The sequence below is a fragment of the Punica granatum genome, chromosome 7 (genome assembly GCF_007655135.1).
Source record: "Punica granatum isolate Tunisia-2019 chromosome 7, ASM765513v2, whole genome shotgun sequence".
In the NCBI taxonomy this organism is placed as follows: domain Eukaryota; kingdom Viridiplantae; phylum Streptophyta; class Magnoliopsida; order Myrtales; family Lythraceae; genus Punica; species Punica granatum.
Window position 1 is genome coordinate 8,545,074 of NC_045133.1, and position 21,832 is coordinate 8,566,905.

Here is a 21,832-nt window from a genome sequence, read left to right on the forward strand (position 1 = left end):
TGTCTGTCTGATGATTTTCTAAGTAAGCTTATCAAAAGAGATTATGATATGGAAAGTTCTGTGCCAGTCGAACAGCTGAAGATCACTGAACATTTGATGAAAGCACTGATCTCGAAATGTTCTATCTCATTGAAACTGGATTCGAGAAAATAGATGAGCAGTGCAGTGCTACTGCCACTGCAGGCTAAAAGAATGCTAGGAGTTACAGGCGAAGTGGGTAAAGGATAGTTTAGGATGTTGCTGTCGCAATATACACCTTCTTTAGCCCGGACTTTGCCGATCTTTGAAACGTCTTTGAGTTGTTTTGCCAACAGTCGAAATGACCTGAACCTCAGTCAGCTTTTTCTTCTCCGTCTTCTTTGTTTGTCTTCTCTGTTTGCAAGCTTCTTGTGGAGGAACCGCAAAGTTGAAAGCATGCATTGCGACGTACGAATGTAACAAATTTCGGTGAACAGAGTTAAATTAATACGATGATAAAGATGGATCGACGAGAAGGTTCGAGTGCTCTATCTGGACCTGTACCGGGAAACTCTCACGTGTCTCTTCTATGCCCTTGATCAGCAACGCTCGTTGGAAGAAAACAATTAACATGGGACAATGCAAGAAGATGTTGATCTAATAAGATAGAGATAGATGCGTAAGCCGATCACGATCACGTGGTTCGATTTTGATCGTTACCTTGGAGTGTAGGACAAAAGATAGCGAACTAAATTTGCAAGAGAGACAAGGAGCATGGACTTCGATCAGTCAGACTTGTGATGGAGCTTTCAACATTCAGACTTACCAGCTTGAGAGTATTATGAACGAAAATTAAATTTTATTTCTGACAGCTCAGTCCATCTTGCTGCATCAACATTGAGGTTCTCAAGAAGTGGAGGTAGACATCCTCGGATGAGTCTTTGGAGCATCCCGTTGTCGATGACAATCCACTAAACCTCGAGTTACCGGGAGAGATTCCTGGCACTAATGGCCTCCATCAGTGGGTCAAGACAGATCTGTTGCTAAGCCAAAGGCAGGCACTTAAGGGACCCGCAGCCTTGCAGAACACATCTGGGGAATGGTATGCATCGGCAAATCCCCCGGAAAGGTTGATATGGAGGATCATAAGAATCAAATACTGGACATGATTGTTGAGAGCTATGTTGATCCATCTGTCGTTAACTGGGGACAGTGAGTCTTCTCAATGAAAACATGAGGCTCTGGATCCCAGCATCATCACCGCTCGGGTCAGCGGGGCATGACAAGCACTTATCCACAGACTCGAGGATCTGCTTCGCATATTCGCTGTTGTGGTCTGTCTCTTTTGCTGGGTCAGTCCTATAGTTCAGGCAGCCATCCTGTGGCTGTAAGAACATCAGTGACGGGCAGAAAGAGCGCCATGCCTGGAGGCACGACTTGGAGAACACACTCATCCTGGCAGCTTCATCGATGTTCGGGACAAAGCCGAGTATGTGGTCGACATTATCTGGAAGGCTCGACGATCCCATGGGTTCGGTCAGTCGCGTAGAAACTCAGTCCTTTCAGTGTTGAGAAACAATCGATACGTCTGTATGATATCTACAAAATATAAAATTCAATCATGTCAGGTGCGTTTGGATTCAAAGTTAAAGTAACTTTGATTTGGATTTTGATTTTAATTGTGAAAAATGACAAATGAGATGTGATTATAAATTTAACTTGGGAAACGTGTGTTTTTAATTGCGTAGTGTGTTGAGTTAAAGTTAAAGTTAAAATTTTTGACTTGAGAAATATATATTTTTGTTCTGTAGTGTGTTGAGTTAAAGTTAAAATTAAAGTTAAAATTTTTTGTTCCTGAATCCAAACAGGGCCGAAAAGTTTTCTTAAATGAAATTTTAATTTTCATAATTCTTTTCTAAAGTACTTAAAATATTCATTGAATTCTTTTTAGTTTATTAATATTACGTGATGATTTTAATTAAATTGCAAATTTCTGTAAATTATAAATTGATTACAACATTTAATTTATATGATTTCCTTAATAGAAAATGCGCATAAATGTTGTTGTCTTGTACTTAAAATGATATATCTAACTTGTTTATTAAAAGGGAAAAAAGAGAAAAAGGAATACAGAATTTTGAATTCGAAAATTCCTGGTAATGACGGTCATAATCATAGTTTATCTAATAAACTATACGTGGTAATTTTTCATATTTCCAGCGAGGAAATGTGAGAAAAAGAATGGAACAAGATGTTCCAAGGGGTAGGTGAAGAAGAACGGAACCAAGGGCCCCGACGAGGAAGAGAGACAAAATGGGAGAAAAAGAGACAAAGGAGAGTTGGAAGATGCAAAAAAGTAAGATAAGTAAAGTACCTGGCAAGGTTGTCAGAATGGCAATTCTACCTAGAATCGGTCTAGGGTCGTGGAATCGTGAATCGTAGAATCGAATCGTGAATCGTAAGATTCTACCTATAATTAAAAAAACAATATATATATATATATACACACACATCAAATCTCATGTTAGAAATAGTAGAAGTAAACATCAAATAATAAATCTTGTTGCTTCTTATTTCGTTCGTCAAAATCAAATGGTGCTTAGTCTTCACAAGAGAGCGCTCTTACTATAACAACATCAAATGAAAATTATTATATTTTTTCGGTGATAAACCTCAAATGAAAATTGATATAATACCATGGTCACGAATCCTATAGGTGAAGTTGTTTTTTCTCTCTAACTTCTTCTTGGTCTATTCCTTCTTGGAATCATCTTTGCACCTAACAAAGTCGAAAAATTTCAGCCTAACTCATCTCAAACCATACGACAATCAAGAATTGGTCGGAACTCAATTCGAAATAGTTCCAGAAACTTTCCAAGTCCCTATCACTTACAGTCAGGAGAGAAGTTTCAAACTTTTCATAAAATAAGAGAACCAATGAGCAATACTGTTGCACAATGTGAGAGATGGGGGGGAGGAGGGGGCATATGACTTTGGGTTGAAACTAGAATCGTAGAATCGGTCTGATTCTACGATTCTGCGATTTGAATCGTGATTCAGTCACGATTCTACCTTCCCGATTCATGCCATGGAATCGGAATCGGTAACTACCCCTTGAATCGTAGAATCATAAGATTCTACGATTCGAATCGCGATTCTAACAACCATGGTACCTGGAGTATAGTCGTTTGATTGATGTATTGTTAAGAGCATTAAATGTTGCTCATGCTCTTGCTTATATAAGGCGGACCTAGGATTCCTAATCTGAGCAAGAGCAAGCTTATTAGTTGGATAAATTTTTAAATAAAAATGAGCCTAATTCGGACTCGAGCCCATATGCAACCCAAAAGCTTAAGCCAATGGGTTACTGGATATTTGTCTTTTATAAACTTCCCTATTTTTTTCTTTTCAACCGATGTGGGACATTGTGTCCTCTCACATCACCACTTTTTCTCCAACATCCCGCCCTTACGTGATATCGTGTCGTCTTACACGAGACACGTGACCTAAACCAATCGACGGGACCACTTGTGTATACACACTACTTACATGCCTAGGATTATAACCATGGGCTCTGATACCAGTTGGATAAATTTTTAAATAAAAATGGGCCTAATTCGGACTCGAGCCCATATGCAACCCAAAAGCTTAAGTCAATGGGTTACTGGACCTTTGTATTTTATAAACTTTCATATTTTTTTCTTTTCAACCGATGTGAGACATTGTTTCCTCTCACATCACCACTTTTTCTTCAACAACATTGGAAACAATCAAAACTAAGCAATAAAATTTTGTTGTTCTAGCAGTTGGCTAAACTGGAAAAGTGAATATGTTCCCATCACATGGAAACTTTCTAGTTACAATATTCCACTTGCTAAACCCTCTATAAATTCCCATAAGGATGACCTCTTAATCATGGAAACACTTCCAGCCATCACAATTAGGGCAACAACCATGCCTTTGTTGCCTTAATTGCACGCATCAACCTAAGCACGGACACAAATCGAACTTGTTTCCATACTCAGTAATGACCAACCATGCAATGTTATCTCCCATATCTGGTGTGCAAGTCAAGGAAATTTCTCCCCGTGTAGAGTAAAGTACTTGTCCTCTTAAGTGTTCAGATTCGTGCATTGCCATTGTTTCAGAAAGAATCGAAGCTCCTCCATCGAGAGAGCTAGTGACATGCTTTGAGCTGAATGATCTAATCAGCCTAGCTAGCTAGCCGTCTCCACGACTTTTTCCTTGAATCCTAGAGCCGCCAACGGCTGTCCAAGTCGGGTGATGTCGTGGATCCTCGAGTAGGGCTTTCAAGCCTCCGATCATGGATCACCTCTACATGTGGGCCTCTTGGAAAATGTCGAGTTGGGGACCTAAAATGAACCCAAATTCAACCAATTGAGCTCACTAAGTCATAACGTTTGTTACTAATTTGTAATGGCCGTTAGGTGCACAAAATAGGTGTAAACAAACCCATATGCTTATACGAAAAGCCTCGGCTCTTGGTGATAAATCTCTTCACCTTCCCCGCATTAAAGCAACAAAGTGCTTTGGCTTTTATAATTTTCACCACAGTCTCTTACTTTTTCATGAATACGCTCTTGAATTTTGGATTTCTCGAAAATTTTATCCAATAAGTGTACAATCTACTTATGCATCTCTAAGAAATACAAGTACCCGGTGAAGGACTAGTTAATTTAATTATTTCCTAACTTATCCTCTTCACGATTTAGAAACTCATGCATACATACATTTACACAAATGCTGCTACTAGCATCACATAATGATTTGCTTCTACCATCCTTAGAATGGTGGAAAATTATTTTGGCGAAGCTTATATCTAGAGAATATTATGCTAAGTGAACTTTCATTATAAACCTTTGTATTAATTCCAGAAGAAATAATGATACCATAAAGATGTTCATTTCAATTTAAAATTGGGAGTTACTGATTGATTATACATGTACATGCATTTGTTTTAGCAATTATATATCATCCGTGAAGCTTTAAGAAGCTAATAAAGGAAAGTGACTGCTAAACAATATTTGCATGTGATAAATCAATTAATTTTTCACCAATTGCATTCATAGTCTAATTTTTTATTTACAAAATTCATTCGTCAAGGTGAAATCAATTAATTTTTAACTCCGAGTTTTTTTATTTATTAGCTTTGAAATTTTTTTAATTTCAGTATGAATTTTTTCTCAATTAATAAAAAGACAAAATACTTATTGTAAATAATATTGAGATTTAAGAAAATAAAAGATGCCTTAGCATTTAGATTCAACTAGTTGATACCCGTGCATTCGGTGAGAACCCTGGTATTCGGAAACTCAATTGGGCCCCGACTAATCCAGTCGAGCTGGGTCGGCTCACTAAGGGGTAAAACTCTCACAACGTTGATTTTTTGCATTCACAAGGACTCGAACTCGAGATATTGCTTAAACGGAACAAATGTCGGACCGCTTAAATCAACTCATGTTGGTTGTGCGGTAGTTTTTTGTTACTTTTTGTAAGATCAAAAGTAGGCAATTAACTCATATGACATTACAAACAAATATACATATGAAGGAAAAGTATGTTAAAACTACATATTTTACAAGTAGACCTAGAAAATAATAGAAATCATGATAGTGAACAAATGCGCAATTCAGCCTAGTAGATACATGAATTACATTAATCTTGTAATATAAATTTAATAGGATTGGCTTGTTGGTCACCGAAGCAACTTCATTGATGAAAATCCTAGTTTCTATATCTCAAATTTATAAGCATGTGACACATTGAACTTGAACAATTTCATATAAATCGAAGAGTTCTTTCCAATTATCGAGAAAATTTTTACTTTTTCAAGAAACTTAATTATATATTACCAATTACAATGGATATAGACAAATTACTAAAATGCATCGAATATGACATATGCAAAATGTAATGTAAGTTCATTGAATTGAAATTGAAAGATCAATGCAATGTGGAGTTGATGATTTGTAATTTGGCTTATGTGGCACTTCCTCATCTGCACACCTCAGTTTTTATATATTATAATTGATAGATAATTTCTCTGAAATTATTTTTGGCAAGACAGAGAATTGATGAGAAAGATGAAAGAGAATTAAGAAATAAATTTGAAAGTAGCATAAATTATTATATTTGGTATGAGTAGCTATAACACTTTGGTTATAATTTAGTGACGTCAATTAATTAGGGGTAAGTATGTCCAATAAACAAAAGAGGCTGCGGAAACAAACGATAAAGTTGTGTTAATAGAACGACCCTTTTAAGTAATATTTAATAGCATCATTAATTGCTTCTAAAGGCAATTTTACTATATATAAATGATAAATGATGATTAAATTGTGAACATAATCTGTGCCCGAATAAATTGTGAATATTATTTTCTTAGACAATGATGTCGATATATACATGTCGTTATTTTTCAAATAGAACCGACTATAATCCCTTGTATTGGGACTATGCGTTAATCGGATAAACGTTTTGCTTTAAAGTTTGTTACAACCTGAAATTGTCATTTATATTTTAAAATTGGTTACCTAAAATTCATGGTCGGTCAGATCATCGGAATGCCTTTAGCATAATTACCTGCTCGTTGCATTGGGGTTTCACGGAGTTCGAAAATTAGTCGAACAAAGTTCGGACACCTTGTTGGGAATATATATATTTTATGAGTAAATTGCACTAGTGGTTCAAAAAGTTTTACAAATGTTTCAATATAGTATAAAAAGTCTTTTTTGCTACTTGATGGTACAAAATATTCCGAAGTTGTTTCAGTATAGTACAAACCATCATCTCGTCATTGACGTCATCAAGTCGACACTGATTGTGCAAAATCGATTTTTATGGGATGTTACATGATGATGCAAAATATTTTGAAATTGTAACTTAATAGTACAAAATGTTTTACATAAGTTACATGATAGTGCAAAATTTACAGTTTTGTAAAAGACGACTTGACGGCATTAATGGCGAGATGATGGTTTATACTACACTAAAATAATTTTGAAACATTTTGAACCACCTAGTAGCAAAAAAAAACATTTTGTACCATATTGAAACATTTATAAAACTTTTTACATCACCAGTATAATTTATTTTATTTTTATATATATATAAATTAGGGTAAATTACACTGATGGTGCAAAAAGTTTTAAAAATGTTTTAATATGATACAAAAAAAATTTTTGTTACTTGATGGTACAAAATGTTTCAAAATTATTTCAATATAGTACAAACTGTCATCTCGTCATTGACGCCGTCAAGTCAACGCTGATTATGCAAAACCGATTTTTGTGGAATCTTGCATAATGGTGCAAAATATTTTAAAGTTGTAACTTAATAGTACAAAATATTTTACTTAACTTATATTATGGTGCAAAATCTACTGTCATGTAAAGGACGGCTTGACGACGCTAATGGCGAGATAACGGTTTGTACTATACTGAAACAATTTTGAAATATTTTGTATCATCAAATAACAAAAAAAAATATTTTATACCATATTAAAATATTTATAAAATTTTTTGGACCATCTACAATTTACGTTATAAATTATCATGAAAAGACATCCAGTCAACTCACAGTCTCAGTTCACTGTGCTTATAATCGTTCGAAAAGCATCTATCCATCATTCCTTCCTTCCTAAGGGACTTAGCCGAGGAGACAGACTGCACTCTGTTCTCTCTCACTTTCACTTTGTCGAGAAATGGAGAAGCTCTCCGACGATTTAGGGTTAGCTCTGTGCAAAAAGGATATCCTGCGTCGAACTCGAGACCTGGTCCAATCCCAGGCAAATGCCGTGGAGGAGCATTTCGACTCCATCGTCAAGGCCATCGGCGAAAGGCTGGAGCAACTCCGGGCCCGGGAGAGGTCGGTAGAGGAGAGGTTTGCAGAGGTCGTGTCGAAGGAGAGTGAGCTGGAGAAGAAGGCTAAAGAATTTGAGAGGGAGGTTCTCATGAGGGAGGAGAGGCTGGCCCAGTTGGAGAGGAGGCTCGAGGATTGCTCGAGGGAATGCAGAGAGGAGGAGGATCGTCTGGCGTCGGCAACGGATTATCTCGCTGAATGTCTCCGGGAGACCGAGTTTAAGAAGAAGGAGCTGGTTTCTGTGAGGGATTCCGTCGAGGAATGCCGGAGGGAGTTCGGGATGAAAAAGCAGGATCTGGATGAATGCGCTAGGGAGCTCAATTTAAAGGAGAGAGAGCTCGGCTCGATCAAGACGTTGATTGATGAGTATAATGAGGAGCTGACGTCCAAAAAGAAGGATCTTGATGCCATTAGGAAGTCCACCATAGCGTGCTCCGCTGAGGTCGACTCGAAAGAGAGCGAACTGGCGGTGCTCGGGAAGTCTGTGAAAGATCTCGAGGTGGAGAGACCAAAGGAGGATAAAGTGGAGTCTCTTCAGAAATGTTCACGACGAGACTCGGAAGAAATCGGGTTGAAGAAAGCGGAGCTTGCTTCCCTCCAGAAAACCATCAGAGAAGTTAGAGGTGATCTTGACTTGAAAGAGAGAGAGTGCCGAGTATTATGTACCTCTATCAAGAACAATAATGTCGAGCTCGAAACGAAAAAGAAAGAGCTAGAATCGACCATGGCTTTGCTCGTTGCAAGGGAAGGTGAGCTGAAGTCTAGAGAGTACCAACTTGAGATTAGTCAAAAGGAACTGGCTTTGGCTAGAGCTGAAAGGGATGGATGCCGCAGAGAAATCCATTTGGCCAAAGCTTCGTTCGAGGAACGTTCCAGGATACTAGAGGCAAAGGAGAGAAAGCTCCAAGGGCAGCTTATGGTGTTAATAATCCAACACGAATGTTTGCAGTCGAGAGAGAAGGCTGACGTTCTTGTTTTCCAAAAGGAGCTCTTAGACATGATGATTCAAATGTCGCTCGATCCCGCGAAACTGGTGTTGCAGGCTATGCAGGAACTTGACTCCTCAAGTTCATTCGATAGTGGCGTAACCAAGAGAAGCTGTCTGTTGCTGTTACGCTGCTTAGGTGAGGCTTCGCCGGTGATTAAGCCTCAGGTGAAGGAAGCTGCAATGGCACTGGCTAAACAATGGAAGGCTCAGCTGGCTGCTTCTTCAGCCAATTATATTTTTGGGGTGTTGGCTCTCTTGAGGCTTATAGTGGTCTATGAATTAATCCCAGCATTTTGTCCGAATGAGCTGGAAGATCTTGTCAATTCTATATCCGACCATGTCGAAACAAATGAACTACGAGTGCTCCTCGGTTTATCAAGACCTCTACCTTGTAAGTTTCATCAACTTTTATGGGCTAAACCTCCATATGGCTGCACATGTATTCATCATATACTCATTTCTTACTGTATTGCTGATATTTATCTTTTGCTGATCGTTTGCAGTTTTGATACTCGATACTTTCTCAGTATGTGCAGCTAATGTTTTTCACCATTATCATCTGTTGCTTTGATATCAGCAGCTTGCACTCTCATGGTCTTCTCTTGGATATATCAATTACCAGCGAATGTTACCATTTTCAGTTAGCCTCCTTTCCTGTTTTCAACTTAGACCAACTTTTGCTTGGGCTTTCGTCTTCCTTGGCAGTAGCTAATGGCCACTGCTAGGCAGAGGTCCACCGTTTCAACAGGTCCCTGATGAAAGTTTATAGCTTTAGATAGATAATGACAAGAGTTGACAATAGCTATTGCCTAGTTCACATCCTCTGAGCTTTAGTTTGCCTTGTTAGTTTGTAGTTGTGGAGTTCAATCACTTGTGCTGACCCATGTAGGTTGTCAGTTTTGGTTTTGTTTATGCCCCTTTGAAATAATGCTACACGGTAGCAGTGCTTACTGCTTTCTTATAAGTCGTATGTGTATAATTGAAAGACATTTGAGAACTGCTAAATTTCTGTATGCTTTCTGCTCATAAATCCATGACAGCCCCGAAGGTCATACTTCTTCCTCAGGCTGAAAAGAAGCTAAAGAAGCTTGCTCAGAGCTCCCCGAAAGTTGATGATGGTTCCCGACTACAGAATATAATCAAGCGAATGCGCATGACCTAAAGGAGTTACTTCTGGGAGTCTTGAAGACTATCAAATGATTAGTGAGATTACCTGCCGCAAACTGCCCCCCTTTTAACTCTTCTAGCTTCCATCGTGTAGATTAATGTGGGCTTGGAAATAGTTGGGCTGCATAGCTCCTTGTGGATAACAAAGCTGTAAGTTTAGAAACAGTATGGAATCTATATTGCAATTATCTGTCTCTGTGTGATGATTTCTAAGTAAAATTACGAACGAAATCGTGATATGGAAATTGCTTTGTTAGTCGAACAGCACTCAAAACTGGAAGCAAATCAGCTGAAATTGCTTTGTTAGCCGAAAGTTTAATTGCATTAACTCTTTCTATATTTGTCACGACCCGAAATTTCAACTAAATTTCCTATATATTTCCTCGATATTCATTCTCACATAAACTATTCATATAAAACATGTTTTCCATAACTCAAAAAAACATACAACTACTACAAATGCTCTCACATATATATTTATATAAGCACGATTCTAGCAAAGCTACATTGCTAAACCAACTAGACAAAAGTTTCAGGTCGTAACATTCTCAAGTCCATTCTATACAAAAATGATATCTATCAAATAACTAAGGTTCCTATTTAGTTCTTCAAGCTGATCCCCGATATCAAAAAGTGGTTCCTCCGCGCAATCGGAAGCTTATCTGGAAAAATGTATGCATGGTGTGAGCTGCATCTCAGTGAGTACAAAATTCCAAAACAAAATGAATAATATTAAGAGATAAATATACTTTAAACAACCAAATATTCATATAGATAGTATTAGCATGACCAAGTCTATCAACTAATTCATCAACACGGTATAATATACCATATATACAACTGACTTCTAATTTCATTCATAAACAATCAATTGTCTTTATAACATATAAAATTATTATTAGAATTAACTATTAGCTCAACATCACCTTGCACTCATAGCCTAACTAAATCACATTAGCAAACAACACGGCTTCCACAGAATAAGTCAGACAATCATAACAATCGTTATATTTACAGCAATCAAACCAAATAAACAATAGACAACACAACCAAAGTCAATATAGCCATAGGGTTGCATTTCCTTGCAACAGAGTTGTGACGGTACCGTGATCCCGCACATCTCATTAATATCATCCTCAACTCCCAATATTCATATCTCATAAGCGGGGGCCGCCTATTGACCTCTGGCGGTAAGAGTTGACCTAAATTTGTATTCCGCTGGGTCTTAGCGGCCGATCAGGCCCCTTTTTATATTCCGCCAGGTCCAGCGACCGATCAGGCTCCCGTTTATATTCCGCCGGGTCCAACAGCCGATCATACCCCCGTTTATATTTCGCCGGGTCCAACGGCTGATCATGCCCCCGTTTATATTATGCCGGGTCCAACGGCCAATCATGCCCCTGTTTATATTCCGCCGGGTCCAGCGGCCGATCTGACTTATTTTGTAATCCGCCGGTCCAGCGGTCCCATGGTTATAATCAAATAACAATCACAATCATGATCAATTGTAACCATACCATCTCACGCCATACATCATTATATCCAAACATAATCCCAATCACATCACAATGGCAGCACATTACCATCACATATCTCATACACAACCAGTAAACACAATCACACCGTGTTATCTCAAATCAAAGTGAACATACCAGACAATATCTCTCAAATTCCATCACGGAACGTAGCACGACCAATTCCTTAATCTAACCATCACAATACTCATCTTAACAATTTATATAATTAGAACACATCATTTCACAAAAGACTAGAATATTCACATAATATATATATATATATATATATATCATTTCACAATGGAATAAAGTACTCACCGAAAACTCGCCAAAAGTATTTTAATGAGTCAAAGCCTTCTGGTGCATGATTTTTGATCTCCTCTGTTGCCTATCATTTGAAGCATAAAACTAGATTATGAACAGTATAATAATACGACAACGCATATCGATGCTGGTAGGTCTCCTGCCTGATATGATAAAACCACATAGATACTTCCATAATCAATCCCATCCCTATCTTATCCTATATTACCCATCAATCCCTATCGACGCGTAGCTTAATCACCGTAACTTAATCATGTAACACCATTAATTTACCTCATTATCTTCCTCTACATCTTCTAAAATCACCATTTAATGATTTTAGCCTTCACCCCCTGCTTAAGCAATTAAAAGAATAAAAGTATTAATTTCAGTTATTAACAAGATATTTGTATTAATAAAAAGAATTGATTTCAGTGGTGGAACTCCATGAAAACAAACAGCTTCTCAACTCAACCAAGAAAAACAAGGTTAAAAGTAAATGAAGCTCAATCAATCGACTGCATCAACAATTTCATCCAAATTCCCCTATACTATCAAAACCCACCATCCACTCTTTCGTTTCGACATATCACCTTCTCAATCAAATATGGAAATTCCATTAACTCATTACCACCAAATTTAGAATCTTGTTCCAGCAATGAAGGACAAAAGCTTGAAAGAGAACCAATTATCAGTACAACCACTAAATCAACAAGAACAGGATAATCATAAGTGTCTTCCAACATTATCAATTTATCCAAGTTCAATTCACTAAACATTCAAATGTGCTGGTCTAAGTTGTTCCATAAATTTCTCCAATTTAGCCATCCAACTAACCCGCTGCTTCTAAATTCATAGCAAGAAGGACATATTCAAGATCTCCATAAGCCCTATTAATTGCAAGCATAAAAAAAATCAGATAACACACAATATAATGGTTTAAGCATGCATACTAACTATATTAGATTTTTCATCCTAAAAGGAAAACCAACATTAACATTTCCAAAGCACAACTATTATTATGATTACAATAAAATAATATATGCATACACTGTCATTCAATGTTGTCTGGCAATTGGCAGTGAATTGCCCCTGAAACTTGCACCTTTCATGCATATGTATTGCGTTTTGTTCAAACATCAATTTTAGATTTTTCAAATTATGCACATTACAATTTCATTATATTAAATCCATGGATCTCTCTCTTATAATCGATGCAAATTATGCTCATCACTTTCAAATAAGTTTCCCAAGTTCAGAAGCCCTGCTCGACTCTAACCTAGGTTTGGTCCAAATTCTCGAGTCATGCTGGCTGGACTATCTTATTTATCACCCATTTCAATAACATAAATTTAAATTAGTGTGTCCAAAATGCTACGGTCCATCCAAAATGCCGGAATTACACAGGCAAAACACCAACACTTGACTGCCTCATTTCAGACTGAGAAACAAGCAGGAATGTTCACTGCGGCATTTAACCACACAATCACAGCATAAGCGACCATAAAGCTCCATAAAGACAGGAATCAACTAGGAATCTCACAAATTGCTTATGGAAATGTAAATTCGAAGTAAAAGAGAGCAAATCCCATAAGAGCCAAAGCTTACATCAATGGAGGGACGAGAGAACTTCCCGAACTTCGCTTGAAGAAGGGAGTCTGAGGAGCGAAACAGAAACGGATGGCATCGGTTTCCTCCCGTTTCCCCTCGATTCTGCTCTAGCTATGCAACATAGCTCTCTCTCTCTCTCTCTTGCTCTGTTTTTTTTTTTTTCTTGCTTGCTTCATCCTTTTCAGTCCAGAAACAGAACAAAGAAAGAAAGAAGACAAGATAAATGAATGAAAAGAATGGCGGTGGAGTTACCTGGGGGCAATGGGGCCACATGGGGCCCCTTTCACCGCCCACTTTTTCTTTTTCTTTTTTTTAAATCTGCAGCAACATATATATAAAATAGTATATATATACGTGTATGAGCATATGTACTATTTGGCATAAAAAAATATTCGAATCTCACATATACACACTTATATAACATGTAAGTAAATGTATGTATATATATATATATATAAACTATTTGAAATTAAAAAAATATCAGGTCTCCCAATTTTGAACTCGAATCGATCCCAAAAGAGATATGTCGCTCTAGCCTACGGCCAATGCAGCCTGAAAGAAATATTAGGAGTTACAGGGGAATTGGGTAGCGGGTAATTCAGGATGCTTTTTTTCGAAGATCCACATTCTTCAGCACGAACTTCGCTAATCTACGATGTGTCCTTGAGTTGGTGACTGATAATTGCAACATAGACAGTCAGCTTCTTCGTATCCGTCTTTTCTGTTTCCAAGCTTCTTGCAGAGGAACTGCAAAGTTGAAAGCATGTATTACAACAAGCGAACTTAACAAATTTCAGTGGACAAATTAAAAGAATTAACACAAACATGACTCGCCTTCAGGAAGTTATCTGGTCTGTGATGAGAAATGGCATGTGCAGGAAGTTCTGCCATAATAGGTATTTGATGGGAAGTAGAGAGCAAGCCTAACAGAATATACGAATACGATGATGAAGGCGCATCAACCGCAAAGGTTCAAGTGCTCTATCTGGTCCGCATCAACAGCAAAGGTGCAAGTGCTCTATCTGGACTGACGATGCCAGGAATCTCTCACCTCTCTCTTCTATGCCTTTGATCTGCAAAACGCTTATTGGAATAAAACAGTTGACATATGACAATGCAAGAAGATGTTCATGTATAAATAACAATAGAACCGTAGGCCAAGCATGTGAGTCGATTTTTATTGTTACCTTAGAGTGCAGGATAAACGACAGCGACTGAAATTTGCAAGAGCGACTGAGAAATTCTTTCAGATTGTGGAACCAGCGAGCATTGGGCTGCCTATGGACTGAAAGTGGAGGCAGGCTTTGGAGTCGCGTGGCGGATAACTCAGCAGGATCGGGGGCAAAAGTTTATGAGCCTTGAATCCCTCGTAGTTGAAAGCCTCGAGAATGGAGCAATCGATCTCGACCTCCGCCAAGCTCGTCTTGTGCCTTAAGACAATCTCCTTCATCAAAGGGTTTGACATGTTCATCCTCCCAAACGGGCACTCGAGCTCAACAACCAAGTGTTCAAGGAGAGAGAACTTGGGAAGGAAGTCATGGAAACATCCCTCTGTCATGGAGATACCTCTCAGTTCTAAGCGCTTTAGGGTGAGGCTGTTATCTACAATAATTTGCACGTGCCCTGGCTAAATGTTGAAGGTCTAGTTGTTGATGCAAAAAGTATCGAGGCTATGTGCTGTGACTTCGATCAGACATGTGATGGAGCTGTCAACAGTCAGATATACCACCTAGAGATTGTTGAGACCGGAAACTTTGATTTCTAATAGCTCGGTCGATTGTGTGGCATTGACATTAAGGTTCTCAAGAAGGGGACATCCTAGGAGGAGTCTGTGGAACATCCCATTGTCGATGACAATCCACTGATGCACGAGTGACCAGAGAGAACTCAGGTTTACAGTACCCGCAGTGGACGTAGCAATTCACCTGCTCTCTCTGGACTTCTTGGCCCAGTGAGTTTCCGATGTAATAAAAAACTTAATTAGCCTTAATAAGTCACAAAATTGAACGATAATTCAAATAGCAATTCGGATAAATAAAATGCTATAAAATTAAATGAATTTCACTAGTATAAGAACTTGGAAATTCAAACCGAAACAAAGGCGAAACCGAAAGATACGAGAGAGCCGAGTCCTGTGTTAGACACAAACCCCTTGAAACAGAATTGTCCCCTCCTGGATGCTTGAGGTCACGTGGACAATCGTTTCTCAGGGTAAAACGGCAACAAGCGAAGCAGCAGCACGAACAGCAACGCTTCAGCGAACTCGAAGAGAAGCGTGAACACTTTTGATGTCGAATCCTTCGTAAAAACAAATTGTAGCCAATCACTTGTGCAATTTCCTTTTAGTCTCAGTAAAAGGAAGCTCTTCTTCTCTAGGGAATTGCAACCAAGGGAAGACTTTTCTTCTCTTTTCTTTTCCTTTTCAGAAAACGGCTACAGAAAGCAAATGGCATGAGGCTCTCTTGTCCTTTTCCTTTTTGCCGTGTGCTCCTTTTATAGACTACGGGTTCCATCCGTTATATGACTCTTCCTATTCTCCTTTTATGGGGAATAACTCACATATATTCAATATATGTGTTAATTGTATTTGATTATTCATGAATGCAATTCATTCATTTCTTGTAACCACCAAGAAAATCAAGAGTCATTAGCTCGTGAGCAATTTTCTCATTCACCCATTAGCCATAATTTCCAACAATCCCCCACATGAATGGAAATTGTTTTGTTTCGACTTGTAGATAGTGTTCACCAGTTGAACTTGTATAGGATAGGTAGGTGTCACCACCCTTGAACCTTCCCTTGTGAAAATGCATGTACTTTACTAGCAGTCCAATAGACAAGATGTCCTTGAATTGTTCCGCTGTTTTGTGTAAAGATATTACACACCTCACACAAGATTCAACTGACTTCCTTCGGTTCTCATAGTTGTGTCCATTTTTGCCATGGAACACCGTTCTGGTTCTGCGAGAGTTTCTGAAGAATTAAGTCCATAAAAATTCTCCTCTAAAACGGCCTCACTTCTCTCTCACATAGGTGATTTCACATATCATTAAAGCAGTTTTAGATTACTAACTTTATCCGTTTATCACTGTTTCATCAAGGAATGGTCCAGGGATTTTCTCCCCCACGGTGATTTAATTCGGTTGTATAACTTGGTTGTCCCATTGAACCTAGATCTTGGGATCTCCAGTCAGCTAGGTTGGGTGTTCGCTATAAAACCTTTCCTCTAATGGACTTTAGACCCATTCCCTTTGACAACTTCTCAAACTGTTCTTTACTTAACCCTTTGGTTAGCGGATCCGCTATATTATCCTTTGACCGCACGTAGTCAATATAGATAATTCCAGTTGAGATCAGTTGTCTAATGGTGTTGTGTCTACGACGTATATGTCTAGACTTACCATTATACATATTACTTTGTGCCCTTCCAATTGCCGTTTGACTGTCACAGTGGATACAAATTGGTGGCACAGGTTTTTCCCATTGAGGAATGTCCTCTAGAAAATGGCGTAGCCATTTAGCTTCTTCTCCACATTTATCCAGAGCAATAAACTCAGATTCCATTGTGGACCTAGCGATAACAGTTTGTTTCGAGAACTTCCATGAAATTGCTGCACCTGCTAGTGTGAACACATATCCACTAATGGATTTTGAATCCGTTATATCAGATATCCAATTCGCATCACTGTATCCCTCTAGGACAGCTGGATATCTGGTATAGTGCAGCCCGTAATCTCTAGTGTATCTAAGGTATTTGAGTACCCTGACAATTGCCTTCCAATGGTCTCCACTCGGATTACTCGTATATCTACTGAGTCTACTAACCGAGTATGCAATATCAGGCCTAGTACAACTCATCAGATACATCAGACTTCCAATGACCCGCGAGTATTCTAGCTGAGAAATACTCTCTTTTCTATTCTTTGATAGATGAAGATTATTGTCTATTGGAGTCTTTGAAATTCCAGAATCACTTTTGTTAAATTTTTCTAGAATTTTATTTATGTAGTGTGACTGACTCAAAATTAGTCCATCTGATGTTCTCATGATTTTAATTCCTAAAATCACATCAGCGAGTCCCATATCTTTCATATCAAATCTTGAATTCAACATATTTTTCGTAGATTTGATCATTCTGTCATCATTACCAACAATGAGTATGTCATCCACGTAGAGACATAAAATGACGTAACCATTTTCCGTTTCTTTAATGTACACACATTTATCACACTCATTGATCTTAAATCCTTTGGAAATCATTGCATTATCGAATTTTTCGTGCCACTGTTTTGGCGCTTGTTTTAACCCATACAATGATTTGACCAATTTACAGACTTTCCTTTCTTTTCCTGGAGCCACGAACCCCTCGGGTTGCTCCATATAGATATCTTCATCTAAATCTCCATTTAGGAAAGCTGTTTTCGCATCCATTTGATGAACTTCCAAATTACGCAATGCCGCAACTGCAAGTATCATCCTAATGGAATTTATTCTTGTCACAGGAGAATAAGTATCAAAATAGTCCAAGCCTTCCTTTTGCTTGTATCCCTTAATTACAAGCCTGGCCTTGTACTTATCAATGGATCCATCTGCTTTCATTTTCCTTTTAAAGATCCATTTGGATCCTAAGGGTTTACAACTAGTGGGGAGATCCACTAATTCCCAAGTGTGATTTCGCAGAATCGAATCAATTTCACTTTTGATTGCCTCCTTCCAGAGAGGTCCCTCAGAGGAATTCACTGCTTCAGCATAGCTTTGTGGTTCATTTTCTAACAAATATGTCAGAAAATCATTCCCAAATGATTTTTCAATTCTAGCTCTTTTGCTGCGTCTAGGTTCAATCTCTTCATCCGAACCCTGCCTTTCATGATCTACGTCATGAAGTCCATCATTCATAGTGCGTGAGGTTCGTTTCGATGAACTCGATGTCTCATTCAATTTACATGGAAATACATCTTCAAAGAACGATGCATTCCTTGATTCCATTATCGTGTTCTTGTGTATATCGGGAATCTTAGATTCATGCACAAGAAATCGATAAGCACTACTATTATGTGCATAGCCAATAAAGATGCAGTCCACCGTTTTAGGACTGATCTTTACTTTCTTTGGTGCCGGAACGACTACTTTTGCCAAACACCCCCACACTCGCAAGTGATCGTAGGATGATCTCCTACCTCTGAATAATTCATACGGTGTCTTTTCCCTTTTTTTTCAAGGCACCTTATTTAATAGGTAATTACTTGACAATATTGCTTCACCCCACATATTTTGAGGTAATTATGAACTTAATATCATCGCATTCATCATGTCTTTCAATGTGCGATTTTTGCGTTCAGCAACACCATTCGATTGAGGTGAATAGGGTGCAGTCACTTCGTGTATAATTCCGTATTGTGCACAGAATTCCCCGAAAGGCGTTACGTATTCGCCTCCTCTGTCACTCCTCAATCTCTTGATTTTCTTGTTGAGTTGATTCTCAACTTCATTTTTATAGAGAACAAATTTCTCTATGGCCTTATCTTTGCTTTTCAACAAATATACATAACAGTATTTTGTACTATCATCGATAAAGGTAATAAAATAATTATTACCTCCTCTTGTTGTTGCGAACTTTAAATCGCATACATCACTATGAATTAGATCAAGTGGCTCGGTGTTCCTTTCAATCGTTTGAAAGGGTGACTTTGTCAATTTTGCCTCAACACAAATTTCACATTTGTGCTGTGAATCAATTTGGAATGTAGGTATGTGATTCAAGTTAATTAATCTACGCAAAGTATTATAATTAACATGACCTAGTCTTCCATGCCACAAATCAGGAGACTCAATCAAATACGCAGAAGAACCAGAATTCTTATTGATTATGGTCATTACATTGAGCTTAAAAAGCCCGTCACACACATATCCCTTTCCTACGTACATTCCAGACTTGGACAAAATAACTTTGTCCGACTCAAAAACCATCCTGAACCCATGTTTGTTCAGCAATGACCCGGAGACTAAATTCTTCCGAATCTCAGGTACGTACAATACATTGTTCAGAGTCAACTCCTTTCCCGAAGTCATCTTTAAGACTACCTTGCCTTGACCTTCAACAGCAGAATGGGCAGAGTTTCCCATATAGATCCTCTCCCCAGTGACTGGTTCGAGCATAGTGAATAGGTCTCTGTTTGAGCACACATGTCTGGTGGCACCGATATCAAGCCATCATTCCTTTGGGTTGGACCCAATGAGGTTCACCTCTGAAACCACAGCAGATAGGTTGATATCTGCCACATCTCGAACCATTTCATTAACCACGTTTGCTTCATGGTCCTTTTTCCTTTTTGGGAGCCTGCAGTCAGCAGATATGTGACCTTTCTTATCACAGTTGAAGCATTTCCCCTGAAACTTGGGCTTGAAGACTCCTCCATTCGTACCCAGCTTCTTCTTGCCTTTTTTTTTCTTAGAGCTTTGCCCTTGCTCCATGACATTTACCTTAGCAGCAGGGAGGATGAGATCCTTTCCGGAGTTTTTATTGTCTTCTTCAATTCGAAGCTTGACAACAAGATCTTCCATTGTCATCTCCTTTCGCTTATGCTTCAGATAATTCTTGAAATCCTTCCAACCAGAAGGCAGCTTCTCAATGACAACAGCCACTTGGAAGGATTCACTTAGAGCCATCCCCTCAGCCTGAATCTCATGTAAGAGCACTTGCAATTCCTGCACTTGACTCATTACGGTCCTTGAATCCACCATTTTAAAATCGAGGAATCGTCCGACGAGAAATTTCTTCGCACCGGCATCCTCTTATTTATATTTACGGTCCAAGGATTCCCATAGTTCCTTTGCCGTCTTAAACCCTTGATAGACACTATACAGGGAATCATGAAGACTATTCATGATATAATTCCGGCAAAGATAGTCGGAGTGCTTCCAAGCGTCAAGCGCACTGAGAGCCTGCACATCTGACTCCCCCACAGATAGGGTTGGAGCATTTTCAGTCAAGAATCTTGCAAGGTTCAGAGTTGTGAGGTAAAATAGCATCTTTTGCTGCCATCTCTTGAAGTTCAACCCATTGAACTTCTCAGGCTTCTCGACATGGTTCACAGGGACCATCGAGGGAGCAGCCACGTTTTGGCTAACCAAATGGTTAGGCAAGATAGGAGCAGGGCCGGAGCCAGTAGTCTGGCTTCCGTTGGTCGTATCTCCATCGTTCCCCGACGCCATTCGAATCGTTCAAATAACAAAGTCTGTTTCAAGATTGTAATAAAAAACTTAATTAGCCTTAATAAGTCACAAAATTGAACGATAATTCAAATAGCAATTCGGATAAATAAAATGCTATAAAATTAAATGAATTTCACTAGTGTAAGAACTTGGAAATTCAAACCGAAACAAAGGCGAAACCGAAAGATACGAGAGAGCCGAGTCCTGTGTTAGACACAAACCCCTTGAAACAGAATTGTCCCCTCCTGGATGCTTGAGGTCACGTGGACAATCGTTTCTCAGGGTAAAACGGCAACAAGCGAAGCAGCAGCACGAACAGCAACGCTTCAGCGAACTCGAAGAGAAGCGTGAACACTTTTGAGGTCGAATCCTTCGTAAAAAAAAATTGTAGCCAATCACTTGTGCAATTTCCTTTTAGTCTCAGTAAAAGGAAGCTCTTCTTCTCTAGGGAATTGCAACCAAGGGAAGACTTTTCTTCTCTTTTCTTTTCCTTTTCAGAAAACGGCTGCAGGAAGCAAATGGCATGAGGCTCTCTTGTCATTTTCCTTTTTGCCGTGTGCTCCTTTTATAGACTACGGGTTCCATCCGTTATATGACTCTTCCTATTCTCCTTTTATGGGGAATAACTCACATATATTCAATATATGTGTTAATTGTATTTGATTATTCATGAATGTAATTCATTCATTTCTTGTAACCACCAAGAAAATCAAGAGTCATTAGCTCGTGAGCAATTTTCTCATTCACCCATTAGCCATAATTTCCAACATCTGATTCTTCTCTTTTTCATTCTTTCAAAGTTCACTCAAGTTTCCTTTTGGCTCGGCGTGTTTGCAGTTGGGATTTCACTTACGAGAGCGTGCTCATGCTGAAAACACCGTTCCCTCGACCCGTTCCTCTCTCAGTTAGTACACAAGAGAAAGCAGTTTCCTCCATTTTTTTTCCTCACGTTGCTGTTATATGCTGCTCGGGATCACTGAATTCTGCTATAATAAGTTATGATAACTAACAGGAAATGATCGGGTTTTTGGTGGAAATCACGACTCTTGGATACTTCTTTTTGCGACTATGTATATCAAAGGTGCAGTTACGTATTATTCAAAAACTCCAGAAAAGGGGAACTTTTCGAAGAAGAAAATTATGCCTGGTTTTGAATTCATCTCTTCAATTCGATCACCTCTTTGATTTCTTGTGC

At 38.6% G+C, this 21,832-nt stretch overlaps 1 protein-coding gene and 1 long non-coding RNA gene across 4 annotated transcripts; one reads left to right on the top strand and one right to left on the bottom strand.

Moving 5' to 3' along the window:
- Positions 1–7,579: 7,579 nt before the first annotated feature.
- On the top strand, positions 7,580–10,256 carry LOC116215206 (spindle pole body component 110-like). Of its 3 annotated transcripts, none has more exons than XM_031550831.1 (2): positions 7,580–9,218; positions 9,876–10,256. In XM_031550831.1, the coding sequence occupies exons 1-2, from the start codon at positions 7,682–7,684 to the stop codon at positions 9,896–9,898; spliced, it is 1,560 nt and encodes a 519-aa protein (XP_031406691.1). In that variant the 5' UTR covers positions 7,580–7,681; the 3' UTR covers positions 9,899–10,256. The 3 variants fall into 3 exon arrangements, with proteins under 3 accessions (XP_031406691.1, XP_031406692.1, XP_031406690.1); XM_031550832.1 differs by having other exon boundaries at positions 9,894–10,256; XM_031550830.1 differs by having other exon boundaries at positions 7,582–9,218; positions 9,868–10,256.
- A 94-nt stretch (positions 10,257–10,350) lies between these two features.
- Positions 10,351–13,624, bottom strand: LOC116215208. Its single transcript, XR_004158433.1, has 4 exons — positions 13,423–13,624; positions 12,109–12,167; positions 11,830–11,899; positions 10,351–10,656 (listed from the first exon to the last, which is right to left on the bottom strand). It is a non-coding gene; the product is annotated as an uncharacterized LOC116215208 (long non-coding RNA).
- Positions 13,625–21,832: the final 8,208 nt, after the last annotated feature.

Excerpts from the sequence above, each read along its gene's own strand:
- LOC116215206 (XM_031550830.1), top strand. The coding sequence starts at position 7,682 with ATGGAGAAGCTCTCCGACGATTTAGGGTTAGCTCTGTGCAAAAAGGAT. Across the intron at positions 9,219-9,867 it reads TTTATCAAGACCTCTACCTT|CCCCGAAGGTCATACTTCTT; the intron begins GTAAGTTTCATC and ends AATCCATGACAG.